The sequence below is a fragment of the Lethenteron reissneri genome, chromosome 1 (assembly GCF_015708825.2).
Source record: "Lethenteron reissneri isolate LAM-NWPU_2019-01 chromosome 1, ASM1570882v1, whole genome shotgun sequence".
Taxonomy (NCBI): Eukaryota; Metazoa; Chordata; class Hyperoartia; order Petromyzontiformes; family Petromyzontidae; genus Lethenteron; species Lethenteron reissneri.
In genome coordinates this window covers 8,279,393-8,293,303 of record NC_083779.1, presented here as the reverse complement: position 1 = coordinate 8,293,303, position 13,911 = coordinate 8,279,393, and the positions used below count along the sequence as shown (strand labels likewise).

General features: G+C 55.5%; 1 protein-coding gene across 5 annotated transcripts; it reads right to left on the bottom strand.

The window, feature by feature from the left end:
• Positions 1 to 142: 142 nt before the first annotated feature.
• METTL25B (methyltransferase like 25B) lies at positions 143 to 13,887 on the bottom strand. 5 transcript variants are annotated; one of them, XM_061563007.1, is made up of 10 exons: positions 13,626 to 13,887; positions 8,019 to 8,136; positions 7,020 to 7,132; positions 6,109 to 6,337; positions 5,676 to 5,738; positions 4,807 to 5,398; positions 3,748 to 4,006; positions 3,137 to 3,321; positions 2,338 to 2,498; positions 143 to 2,241 (listed from the first exon to the last, which is right to left on the bottom strand). In XM_061563007.1, the coding sequence occupies exons 2-9, from the start codon at positions 8,127 to 8,129 to the stop codon at positions 2,404 to 2,406; spliced, it is 1,647 nt and encodes a 548-aa protein (XP_061418991.1). In that variant the 5' UTR covers positions 8,130 to 8,136; positions 13,626 to 13,887; the 3' UTR covers positions 143 to 2,241; positions 2,338 to 2,403. The 5 variants fall into 5 exon arrangements, with proteins under 5 accessions (XP_061418991.1, XP_061419078.1, XP_061418811.1 ...); XM_061563094.1 differs by lacking the exon at positions 143 to 2,241 and having other exon boundaries at positions 2,357 to 2,498; positions 3,789 to 4,006; XM_061562827.1 differs by lacking the exon at positions 143 to 2,241 and having other exon boundaries at positions 2,365 to 2,498; positions 2,791 to 3,321.
• Positions 13,888 to 13,911: the final 24 nt, after the last annotated feature.

The window sequence follows — 13,911 nt, the reverse complement described above, 5'->3', positions numbered from 1 at the left end:
GCTACCCGTGCCCTCGGTAGGCCGCAGGTGGCCAGGGATTCATGTCTCTCCATATTTTTCCGGAACCTTGCGCAAGCTTTCAACAGCGCGGACAACTTCCTGCTGGGTAAAAAAAATGCTTTTCGTAAAAAACAACAATCAATAAGAAAAATGTTAACTTTTATTTTAGCCACGTAATTGTTTTAAGTCGTTCCTTGAAATGCACGAAGATTACTGCAACACTTCAAAACGCAGGTACCGCGCGGTTAACACGATGCTTAGTCAGTTTTATTTGTTGAGGACTTTATCAGCCAAGGGTGTCATCAGCGAAGTGTTTCATCAGCGAAGGGTTTTATCATCTAAGGGTTTCATCAGCGAAGTGTTTCATCAGCGAAGGGTTTTATCATCTAAGGGTTTCATCAGCGAAGTGTTTCATCAGCGAAGGGTTTTATCAGCGAAGGGTTTCATCAGCGAAGGGTTTCATCAGCGAAGGGTTTTATCAGCGAAGGGTTTTATCAGCGAAGGGTTTCATCAGCGAAGGGTTTTATCAGCGAAGGGTTTCATCAGCGAAGGGTTTTATCAGCGAAGGGTTTTATCAGCGAAGGGTTTTATCAGCGAAGGGTTTCATCAGCGAAGGGTTTCATCAGCGAAGGGTTTTATCAGCGAAGGGTTTTATCAGCGAAGGGTTTCATCAGCGAAGGGTTTTTATCAGCGAAGGGTTTTATCAGCCAAGGGTTTTATCAGCCAAGGGTTTCATCAGCGAAGGGTTTCATCAGCGAAGGGTTTTTATCAGCGAAGGGTTTCATCAGCGAAGGGTTTCATCAGGGAAGGATTTTATCAACGAAGGGTTTTAACAGCGAAGGGTTTTTATCAGCGAAGGGTTTCGGTTTCCGGGTTGGGACGAGTTTATGTGGAGCGTCGTGAGGCCGGCCGCGTGCGAACAGTGCCGTGCACAACCACCGCTCTCGTGGCGGCGCGTGGGTGGTGTTTGGTGTTTGGACTGCGCAACGAAAACGCGACGGAGCAGGCGCGGCGCCCCGGGCGAAGGCGTTCCCCTCCCACCCCACCCCGCCCCCCCCCATCGGGGAGCGACGTGGGGATCAGGGGGGGCGACGTGGAGATCGGGGGGGCGACGTGGGGATCGGGGGGAGGCGACGTGGGGATTGGGGGGGGTGGGCAGGGTGCACGCACGCCGCCGAGTTTGCGCCGTTCAACAGGGACCGCACGGTGTTGCCCGACGTTTCGCCCCACGTGCCGGCAGCGTCCTCGGGTTGTTGCTGTGCCGATCCCCCACCGTGTTTTGTTTTGGGGGGGCAGGGGGCCGGTATTGCCGTGCGCTGTTCAGGAACTGCAGAGCTCAAAGTGGGTGCAACGAGACGTCGGGCATCGAGTCCCCAACAAACCGATGACGCGTCGGAGAGGTGCGCGGCACAACCGCCATAGTCACATCGTTGCCACTGTCACGACTGTCGGCATTGTCTTCATCACTGTCATCGTCACCATCGTCGTCATCGTCACAACAGTCATCGCCGTCGGTGGCGTCACCGTCACCGTCACCACCGCTGCGGTAAACGTGGGGACTGCCAGGGGCCATCCTGCGGTGTCCGGTCTCTTCTCACGGCCGGCTGGGCACGCACAGGAAAGTCCGGTTTGTGGGGATGGTGGTGAGCGGTGGGGGGGGGGCCAGGTGAGTTGATTTTCGCGCAGAACCGGTCGGTGCTGTTGACAAGTGGTGGCCAATGGGGACAGCCCCCCCCCCACCCCCGTGCGCATGGGGAGGTGTGGGTGTTGGGGTGTCGGGGAGCGGCGGCGCAGTGGTTAGCGCCAAAGCGCTACGAACCCGGCAACACCCGCGCTGTGACGGCTAACGTCGGGAGCGAGCGATGCCTCAACCGGTCCCAGGGCCTCCCCTGGGTCGACTCGGCCAAGGCGGCCTGGCGTGGTGTCGTGGTGTCACCCACCCCGCCCCCACGAGCGCCGCGCCGCTCCCAATAGACGCTCGCAAACAGCACTTGTCCCAACAGTGCCGTGCAGGCTGCAAGGGTGAGGGGTTTGCATTTGCGTTGAAGCGTGTGCACCAGGGTAGGCTTGTGCCACGTGACGCCGGGTGCCATGTGGGACTAACGCGGAAGCATCCATTGTTCCTGGCTCGATTGGGGAGGGGGGGGGGGCATCTCCGAATCCCTCCAGGGCTGCCGGTCGTCGTGCGGAGGGTGGCGGGCGCTCCGCTGCAGGCGCGAGATCTGCGACCCTGCACCACCCCTGTGGGGAGAACGTGCAGACGTCAGCCCAGCCTGGCTTCACGCAGGCTCGGTGGTAGGGATGTACCACGTGGGCGGGCGCGTGGGGGTGTACCACCTCGGTCGAGGAGGGGGGGGGGTGTTCCTCTTCCCACAGGAGGGCAGCGTGGGGGGGGGGGCGAGGTCAGGTGTCGCTCGGCGACCTCTTCAGTGAGACGAGGACGCAGTTCCGAGGGGACAGCGTGGGGTCAAACAGCGGCACCAGGAAGCTCTCAAAGCCTGCAATGGGGGAGGAGGACATAGGGCAGAGATCGGAGACAAAATACGCTGAGAGGGCGCAAAGATCTCCCGTATAGGGTCTGATTAAAAAAAAAAGTGTGTTTCGGAAAGTATCGATGGCAAGTAAGACACCGATGAAAAGCCGGCACCGCACACGAGTGGGCGGGTGGCCAACACCACGCCCCGCTGCCTTTGTCTCCCTCAGTGGCGATGTTTTCGCACCGCACCAGGTACACGGTGGTTCAGGCTGAATCGACGGCTAGGGAGAGTACCGGAGGCAGCTCCAAAATACCTTCACCACGGCTATCGGTCGCGAGCGGGGCATCGAATCCAGGGTCGCCGGATTCGCGGCGCTACCGCTCGCCACCGCGGGACAGATCAACTTGGACGCGGACGCGTGCGTGTACGGGCCTGTGGCGTGAGCTGCGTTGTTGTTGTTACCAAGCCTGAGTCAGCGCGTCACCGCTCCGTTACGCAACCGTGAACTCCCGTCGCCTGGCGCCCCCTCCTGGTCTCGTGCAGGGTGCAGCAGCGGCGTGCAGGGAGAGCGTTGTGCGGGTGCAGGGAGGACAGTGCAGGGAGGAGAGTGCAGGGAGGAAAGTGCAGGGAGGAGAGTGCAGGGAGGCGAGTGTCCGCACCCTGCTCGTGCAGGTAGAGCGAGCGGTCGAGCAGCACGAGCGACTCGACCAGCGGCGCCAGCGCCAGCGCCAGCGTGAAGAAGGCGAGGGTCCGGCCCTGCTGGCCCAGCGCCGCCCGCACGCGCTCGCCGTCGCCCGTCCCCAGCGGCGCCAAACCCAGCCGCGCGAGGCCCAGCGCCGCGTACCTGGGGGGGGGGGGGAAGAGGCCGCGGTGAGCAACTGGGCACACGTAGCGCCGGTAACCGCAGTCGCCCTCCAGCAACAACGGAGGGCAGTGGAGCGGCGCTCGCAACGACGAGCGGGGCGCAGGTCGGATAGAATGCAGCGAGGTGGCGCAGTAGAGAGCAGAGCTGGTGGTGCATCTGCCGGCCGTCTCGGTCAGTCAACCCGTGGCACCTGGGTCTGTCCCGTGACCAGCCAGCAGTGAGCCTTCGACACTTCACGTGGCCTCAAGGCGCACCAAGCTTGGCACAGGCGTCGTGGCGGCGACGTCACCGCCACTTACTGGTAAAAAGTGATTGTACTTGCTCAAGCTCAGCAGGTGACCCTCCCCCACCCAACCGTGCGACCCCCTACCCCCTCCCCCCATGCCCACCCCACCCCCCACGTACTCGCTGAACTCCAGGCGGTGCGCGTGTTTGATGGGACGCACCGGCGCGCGAGACAAGTCACGCCGCCGATCGCGGATCAGGATCTCGAGGGCGGCGCGGTGTGCGTGGATCCGCAGGGCGGTGGCGGCAGCGCCGTCGTCGCTGGCGGTGAGCCGCTCGGCGTGATCCTCCAGCCCGTGGCACGCCAGCTCGCGCCAGCGGTACGGCAGGTCGTGGCCCGGCAGGGCCGCCAGCCACGAGCTCATGGGGTAACCGGGTTCTGCAGAGAAGGGGGGCGCGAGGTGTGACGTGCAACGGTGGCAAGATGTTAACTACATCACCTGGTATGCAGGAGGTCGTGAGTTCGTTCCCAACCCTGATGCCTGCTGCTGTATATTTGGAGTTTGCGGTGTCTCTCTCTCTCGCCGTGGTCGCGTGGATTTTTCTCCGGGTCCTCCAGTTTTTCCCTCCGCATTTAGAATCAACATCACGCGTTCAGAGTATTTGGCTGCTATACATTTCCACAAGATGATAAGCCACTTCGTTGAGCTATCAGTTGTGGCCAGATTGCTTCTTAAAAAGATCTACTAGCTCAGTGGGCCATACCTGGCAAAATAAAAATAGTTTTAGTAGTCTAGCATACCTCTCGCAAGGGCTGCGGTAACTAGACAATCACTACCTTAATTTGGTGTGATGTTTTATCTGACTTAGTTTTACTTTGAATAGTTCAAAAGTCATTTGACAAAGTCAACTTATGTTATGTGCAGTGTTTTTATTTCTCCTGCAACTCAGTTGTGCTGCTCTCATTTTGTAATTGCTGTCCTTGTATTTTGTTTTAATGCCTCTTATTTTTGGTGACTCAGTTTAAGGAGAGGGGGGCATTTGCACGTACGGAGCAACGGGGGGGGGGGGGGGGGGCTCGTGAAACTGTGGGAGTGCGTCGTCGGCCACGATCTATCCGCTGCTGGATGAACGGATCAAGGCCTCCCCAACTGTAGTCATCTCTCCTCTCACATTCTAGTGATCAGACAACACCGACGTGGGCCCTTGCGAGCGGAAACGAGTCACCGTGGTGCTCACCACGCGCGGGCGTCCAAGCCGGGTCGCCCGGCTGCTGCTGCTGCTGCTGCTGCTCGCACGTCGACAGCTTCATGTAGCAGCAGGCGACCGAGGTGACGGCGCGGACGCACGGGCAGCGTACGAACAGACGGAGCAGCGCGGCGCTCAGGTCCCCGCACGCATGCAGCCCCGTGAGCACCACGCCGGGCCCGTCCGCTGGCCCACATACCGGCCCGTCGATCGGCCCGTCGGTGGCCACCGAAGTCACCGCCGCTGCCGCCCCCCCATCAGCTCTTCCGGGGAGCCCTTCCTCCGGATCGCCACAGATCGGACCGCCCGTGTCGCCGCTCCCTGGGCCCGGCGCGTCTCGCAGCAGCGCCACGAAGTGCTGCCAACTGGCGGTGGCGTCGGCGTCCACCCGGCCCACCCGGTGGCGCGGCGGCCTGACGGGGGCGGCGGCGTCGCCAGTGCCGCCGGCGGCCCCGTGCTTGCGGGCCGCGGCCGCCAGGAGCTGGCGGTCGAGGCGGACGGCGGCGGAGACGAGGGCCGGGTCGGCCTCCACGGCCGTGACGCCCAGGCCCAGCCCAAGGCCCAGGAATCGGGAGAGGTGGCCCTGCGGGGTCACGCGGGCGGCGGGGTCAAGCGGGCGGCAGGAGCCCTGGGTGGGCCCTGAGTGAGGGTCAACGCAAGTCGAGCGTGTGGACGGCGCAGTGGGGAGCACAGGTGGTGCATCTGTCAGCCGTCTCGGTCGGCCAACCCATGGCACCTAACAAGTGCCGTGGTGACGTCACCGTTATTTAGTGGCGACTGGTGGATGTTGCTGCGGGTTAAGATGTGGATGTTGGTGAGGATGTTGGTGAGGATGTGGGTTTGTGCTGATGACTGCTCACCTGTCCTGAGCCGACGTCCACCACCTCCTCGCACCCCACCTCATCGCACAGCTGACGCACCAGCTGTCCGTGCCACACGCACACACACACACATGCAAGCATGTCAGCCTCAGCTCGTGCATATTTGTGCGCGAATGGGGAGCAGCGGGACATTGGTTTGCGCATTGCGCTACAAACTCAGCAACCCGCGAATATACGTAAAAAAAATATCTGAACTTTGTCCCGGGCATCCCCAGGGTCAACTCGGACTTAAATGGGTACCTGAAGTTGTGTGCAAACATCCGCACTGGTAAGACAAAGGCGGATGATGTTGGACATCCACCCCGCGAGTGCCGTTCCGGCCTTCATAGGTGCTCACTAATAGCACTTTTCCCAACAGCCTGTCAAGGCTAACACGGCGGGTGGATCTTTTTGTCTTTGTAGCACTCCTCACCATGCCCAGCCTCTGGATCTCGTGCTGCTTCTTTGGCTTCACGTGCACGCGGTACAGGTGCTGCAGCAAGGCGCTCTGGCAGGGGTTCTGCCTGAACTCCGGGGTCCCTCCCGTTGGCCCCGTGCCTCCCGCAGACCCCGTTACGCTCCCCCGCGGCACCCGAGGAAGCCGCAGCGCGGAGCACGCGGCGCGGAAAGCGAGCAGAGACAGCGGCCACACGGTGGGCAGCCTGGGCGCGACAGAGCGACGCGGAGACACGCGGCGGTGGGGTGGGTGGGTGGGGACACGCGTGGTGACACACAGAGCCATGTAGAACTTCACAGGGCCACAGTCGCACGACACCACCAATAACTACACGACATCTAAAGTGAACTATTTTTATATTAAACTGTGTTTATTTTACCAGGTAAGGCCCACTGAGCTATATAGCTCTTTTTCAGAAGCGACCTGGCCACAAATGATAGCGAAATAAAGTGTACAAATACTCTGAACGCACGTCGGTTCGAAATGAGGAGGGAAAACACCAGAGGACCCGGAGAAAAATCTGCGAGTCAAACACACAAGCACAGGGAATCAAATAGCTCCATGCGACGCAACATCACAAAGAACCATGCAGACCAATTAGGATCCGAATAAACTACACTGCACCGCAAGGCATCAGACGGAACGACTACACACAGATAATCACATGACACCACAGATAACCACAGACCACGCAGAATCTCGGAAACCACGTGGATTTCACAAAGACGCCTGCAACCACACGACACGATGCACGGTGAACCGCACAAGATCACGGAGAACTGCACGGCGAACCGCGCTTGACACCGCAGGGGCACGCCGTCTACGATCACTCGGAGCTCCCCGTGCGATCGAAGCTGCGGGGGGGGGGGCCCATCTCCCACCCTTACCCGCGCCGCTCCCCGCACAGCAGCAAGGAGCCCAGCTGGGCCGGCGTCAGCTGATCCAGAACCTCTCGCCACCGCGCTGGGAGCTTCTCCCAGTGGTTCTCCGTGAAGAATTCCTGGCGACACCGCAGGACGCGCGAGGGGGGGGGGGCGGTGGCGTGACGGACGGCGTGGCGCAGGAGGACACACAAACAAAAACCTAGGCCCGTATTCTTAGTCACGGCTCGGGCTGGCTCAAGCGAGCCGTGGCTCGTAGCCCTGCGCTTAACTGGGACCGCGCTCAGGATTTCTGCGAGCCGAGCCTTGGCCGAGCCGCTCGCTCACGCAGTTGTTGAAAGCAGGTGAGCGGCTCAAGCCTGAGCTGAGCCCGAGCGTTCGAGGGCGAGGCGTGACGAGTCAGTCGAGCTGCGACCAAGCACATGGCCCCCCTTAGCAGTTAACACAAAGCAATCATTCGCATCTTTGAAGCGGTAGGAGTCCCCGACACTTTACCCCACCACACGTGACCAGACGGTCGACTGTGTTGAAAGCATTTATACTGCTGGGTGGACACAGGTGGCGAGTGGTGGTGGTAGGTGGTGGAATTGAATAAACTTGCCGCGTCGTTTCAGCTGCTGCGCCGGAGGGGGGGGGACAGGGGAGATAGAACCGGCGGCGACCTCTGGATTGCGAGTCCAGCGCGCTGCTCCGTTACACCACCACCACCACCGCCGCCGTCGCCGTGGCAGGCAAGCGCCCGTTACACTAAACCACCCCGACTAAACGAGCGCCTTCTTGGTTCTTTCGGTAAAGTCACGTAGAAGGGAAATAATAAAATAATAAAAATAAAACATCATAAAATACAATTCTCACGACGTCTCGGCCACAACGCAAGCAGCCGTCCTCAGGTGAAGAACAGGCCTTTACCGAAAGAACCAAGAAGATGAATCCCTGCAGTCACGAAAGCTTTAAATCGAAACGAGCGCCGTTTGGGAGACGTGGAGGTGGACGGGCGGTAGGTACCACGATGTAGGCGTCCAGGATGTGGCGGTGCGCGCCCAGCATGCGGACGATGTGCGACGCCAGCTGCTGCTGCTGCCGCGCCGTCAGCTGAGTGTGGGACCCCGCGATCATTGCGAGCCTGGCACGAGCGCACCTCCGATTAGCACGGTTGGCTACGTGCAGTACGAAAGAAGTTCAACGTACATACACACGTACGAGTGCACGGCAGGAACACGGCAACATGGGTCGGCGTCAGGCAATGATGGTTAGAAACATGGCCGAGGGGTCCACCTATTCATTGGTAGCCGTCCCTGGGCAGCACAAATTAAAGACGGCACAGACCCGCAAGCGGATATGTGTTGGTCTGCCAGTAGACTGCGATGTTGCTACTTGTTATTGCAGTTAATAAATGTTTCAAATTTCGTAATTAATAATCAAGATCTTTGGGTTATATCGCGTAAGTATAAATGTGTCGTAACTCTCCACCACCCGACACAGCCAGTAAGGTTCGTCACGGAAACAACGCGCCAATTAGTTTACTACTTCAGCCCACCGGTGTGTTGGAGAGTAAATCCACAACATTTACAATCTGAATACGACGTTTTGCTGGTAATTACATCCAGCACCATCGGGCGATTTGCCAGAATAGTGAAATAATCCACCTGCTTCCGGTCTTAAACAGAACAGCAGGACGATGTCATCACTGAACCTATCAGGTGCAGAGATCAAAGGCGGAAGAGGGGGGTATTGTAATTATATAATATATTAGTAATTAATTCATTCGTATGTTTACTCTATAAGGAATTGTAGTTAAGATGTATTAGTTAATAATACGTTTCCAGGCCGCAATAAGCCTGTAGCTATCAGAGCGGTTAATGTATATCTCCCAATTTCAATGCATTCACGAATTAGCCTCGGCCAGTAATAATTAGTTTTACACAACACTTCAACGTTATCAAAATCAATTGAGTCTCCTTGTTGGCAAGCATGTTCTGCAACTGCTGACAGTTGTGTTTGAGAGTATTTAATATTTATTTGGTGTTCTTTCAGTCTAATGCTAATCTTATAGCATCTGCCAGATACGCAATTAATCCGAAACACACCTTCTGTTGTTAACTTACGCAATTCATCTTTAGTACAAGACACTGGTTTTTGAATTTTGTGTACCGCATCTGCCACATACGCAATTAATCCGATACACACCTTCTGTTGATAACTTACGAAATTCATCTTTAGTACAAGATACTAGTTTTTGAATTTTGTGTACCGTGTCAAATCTTAATGAGATTTTTTTTCTTCCAAAACTCTACCTAATTTGTCAGTTACTCCCGCAATATATGATATTTTAATTGTTTTAATAACCTGATCACTTTCAGCAGTATTGCTGTTCAATCTTGGTTTGGCATTCAATGCTCTGTTAATTTGAGCACTATTGTAGCCATTTAATCATAGCGCTTCTTTGACATGTTTAATCTCTCTCCTAGACTTTCACCATCTGACACTGTTTAGCCCGATGTACTGGCATATTGATGAGAGAGGATTTCTGTGCGGGGTGATGATGCGAATCTGCATTCAGATAGGCATCAGTGTGCGTTTCCTTTCAGTAAATGCTTTGTGTTATTTTACCATTTAGGCCGCGTCCGAGCAAAATATTCAGGAATGGGAGTGTGTTATACTGGTAGGAACCTCCTGGTTACACCAGCCCACAGGGGATTATTGTGTCCGTCGTGCAGGGAGGGGCTGGGTGGGGAGGGATGGGCTGGGTGGGGAGGAGCTGGGTGAGTAGGGTGGGGCTGGGTGGGGAGGGTAGGGAGGGGCTGGGTGGGGAGGGTGGGGAGGGGCTGGATGGGGAGGGTGGGGCTGGGTGGGGAGGGGCTGGTCACCCCGTGGTGCCCTTATAAAACTCAACGTTTAACCTACTAACCTTTATTATGAATAAAATTGCTCGCAAACGCCTACGTGTAAAATTTCATAATGTTTTAAAACTGTCAAATTTGGGCCATGAGAATGGAAAAGCATAAATTGAGTTATTCAACATTTTGATTTTAATGATTCTACCAGGGCTATTCATTCCATTTTGCTTAATTCTACTACAAAGTTTCAAGTATTTTTTATAGTTATAATTACTTTTAATATATAATTATAAGAGAATTTCAAAATAATATTCTGAACATCTGCAGTTTTAGTTAGACGATGAATATTTTCAAGTGAATTTTATGCTAAATTTCAGCGTTCCAATGCCTCCTTTTTAATACGTGTTTTCGCCGACAACATCAGAGTGCAGCGCCACATTAAATACGCACTACAATGACGATAGTTTAAAGCGATTTAAAGCATGTTTTATTTTCAAAATGGAAATATGCTTTTGGGGGGAGGGGGCAGAGCTTTGTGACGTCATATTTGAGGGGGGGGTCTGACTTTTTGTGACGCCGTGTGACGAGGGGGCGGGGTCAAAAATCGTCCAAAATCGCGTGACGTCATTTATGGACGGCCCCTAGCACTCGGACCCATATCTGACAGATAGACTTTGCCTAGAACAGCTGGAAAGTTCACCAGCATTGGTTCAAACAAGCCTGACTGCCGAATGTGGAAACCGGTCCCATAGTTTTCGCTTGTATCGTACCAACGCTGATGAGATTATGCACTACTCTTTGGTTCTTTCGGTAAAGTCACGTATAAAAATAAAATAATAAATGAAATACTAGCATACGACGTTTCGATTGCAACACAAGCAATCATCATCAGGTATAAATGAAATAGAAACACAAATCTAGTATACTTAGAAATGGAATGTAATACAACAGAGCTAAATTTGAGAGAGAGATAAAACACAGAACCAGAAACATATAGCATTCTCAGGAAGAATGTAATCAACCAGGTAGGGTGTTGACTGTTATTTTATCCGACTCTCTGTTGTATTACATTCCATTTCTAAGTATACTAGATTTGTGTTTCTATTTCATTTATACCTGATGATGATTGTTTGTGTTGTAATCGAAACGTCGTATGCTAGTATTTAATGTATTATTTTCTCTTTATACGTGACTTTATCGAAAGAACCAAAGAGTAATTCCTGCAGTCACGAAAGCTCCAAATTAAGTTTATGCACTCGCAGAGAAGCAAGACCACCGAGTGGCTGATGGGATTAGTAAGACGTACTAAACACGTGGTAGGCGAGCGATGTGAATGAAAAGGCGTATTGCCTGCTGACTTTGTTAACACGTATAATCTCCACTACCTTCTTCATTTTCGATTTAAAGCTTTCGTGACTGCAGGGATTCATCTTCTTGGTTCTTTCGGTAAAGTCACGTAGAAGGGAAGTAATACAATAATAAAAATAAAACATATTGGCGAGGGGGTTGAAAGTCATTATGCCCATGCATTATGCAGGATTAGCAGTATCAAATGGAGGGAGTAAGGTTAGAATTAATAAAGGAAAAGAATGTTAATAATATGGCGCCGCAGCAACTAATATGTTTTTAGACTATACATTGTAATATTACACTATGTATTATTCTACCCACCCAACTGTATACCACACTGCTGTATATTCACCATGCAATTACGATACTATATATTACCTTATACATTGTATTAAAACATTACACTTTAATACTATTTATTATTATACAATATGCTATACACTATACCACTGACCGTCGCGTGAAAGGCACCAAGAGGAAGCAACGAAATATGTTCTTTCGGTAAAGTCACGTAGAAGGGAAATAATAAAATAATAATAAAAATATTAAATAATTCTCACGACGTTTCGGCCACAACGCAAGCAGCAAGTAGCCGTCCTCAGGTGAAGAACAGGTCTGTCGGGAAGACAAGTGTCTGTTCTTCACATGAGGACGGCTGCTTGCGTTGTGGCCGAAACGTCGTGAGAATTATTTTATTATGTTTTATTTTTATTATTTCCCTTCTACGTGACTTTACTGAAAGAACCAAGAAGATGAATCCCTGCAGTCACGAAAGCTTTAAATCGAAATCTCCACTACGACGACGCTTGCTTTTGTTATTAATCTGGACTTGGAAGCCCAGAACCCAGAATCGTGACGATCGAATAGTCTTCGGTAGAGGGTTGACTCCTCTGCACGGCAAGTGTTTGTCCATCCGCCCTGTCCTGGGATCGAACCGTCACTAGTCTCCCTCCCCCAGACCGGGCTCCCTGCGAGATCAGGTTCCAAGCCCCTGAAACCACCCGGCGCGACCGTCATTATGCCCCCTAATGGAGACGGATGGCAACGTTTAGGAGCGGACCAGGGCCAAAACTCATAACGAGAGGCAGACAAGGGCAGAAGGGGTGGGGGCAAGAGAAATGGGGGGGGGGCAGGAGGGGTGGGGGCAAGAGGGGGGCAGGAGAAGTGGGGGGGGGCAAGAGGGGGCAGGTTAAGTGGGGGGGGGGCTAAGGGGTGGGGGAGAAGGGGGGGGCAGGAGGGATGGGGGAGAGAGGGGGTAGGAGGGGGGTGGGAGAAGGGGGGCAGGAGGGATGGGGGAGAAGGGGGAGGCAGGAGGGGTGGGGGGGCAGGATGGGTGGGCAAGAGGGGGCAGGTTAAGTGGGAGGGGGCCGGAGGGGTGGGGGAGAAGGGGGGGCAGGAGGGGTGGGGGAGAAGGGGGGGCAGGAGGAGTGGGGAAGAAGGGGGGGGCAGGAGGGGTGGGGGAGAGAGGGGGGCAGGAGGGATGGGGGAGAGGGGGGGGGCAGGAGGGATGGGGGAGAGAGGGGGTAGGAGGGGGGTGGGATAAGGGGGGGTAGGAGGGGTGTGGGAGAAGGGGGGCAGAAGGGATGGGGGAGAAGGGGGGGCAGGAGGGGTAGGGGGGCAGGATGGGTGGGCAAGAGGGGGCAGGTTAAGTGGGGGGCCGGAGGAGTGGGGGAGAAGGGGGGGGCAGGAGGGGTGGGGGAGAGGAGGGGGGGCCGGACGGGTGTGGGAGCGGGGGGGCAGGAGCGATGGGGGAGAAAGGGGGGGCAGGTGGGGAAGGGGGGGGGGCAGGAGGGGGGGGGGGAAAGGAGGGGTGGGGGATAAGGGGCGGGGCAGGAGGGGTGGGGGGGGTGGAGTGGCGGGAAGGTGACCCAGAGTCCTGTCCCCTAAACCCACGTCACCACGCGGCACAGTAAACTCAAGTTACCACACGGTGGCGCCTCGCGCTACCCGGTGTTAACCGACGTTACCACGGTGTGAAAGTCTAATGTTAGGGTAATGCCAGGCACACTGCATTACACGCGTTACCCACATGGGTCATCGTTACCCGATGGGGAATTCGCGTTACCTTTACCTCACCGTTACATTTCACATGACACGAGTGAGTGAGTGAGGAGGGCCTTTGCACCCGTGGCGACCCCTGGACCCCGCGTCCTCTGCGGTCCCCTAACCCCCTCAGGGAGACCCCCACCCACCCCCCAGGGCACCCGTCTGTAAGGGGATCTCTCCGGGGTAGGACTGGGACCCGGGGGAGGGGTGGGGGTGAATGAACTCCGCCGAAAGGGGTCACCCAAATGCCGCATGTGTGTTGAACTTCTTTCGCACCGTACGTAGCCAACCGAGTTCCCCCCCGCGTGATGTCCACGACGACGTGGAGCGCCGAGGCGATGTTACTGCTGCACTCAATCCACACCGCTGCCGTTCTTACCGCGCAGAGGACGACCCCGCGGAGACGGAGCGACGACGGCGGCGGCGGTGGGGATGGTGGAGTAGTAGGGGGGGGGGGGGTCAGTTCGTAAAGTCGGGAGCAGTGGTGGACGCTATTAGAGCGCCTCACAGCGCTGGGGGTGGTGGTGGTGGTGGTTGACCTTCCTCCAGCAGTGGATGGAGAATGGCTACCTTACCGCTGCAAACGTCGCCTCGTAGTTGGCAAGAAAGACGGGCAACCAATAAAGTTTCACCAAACACGTGCGGACCTCCCCCCCTCCCGCCAC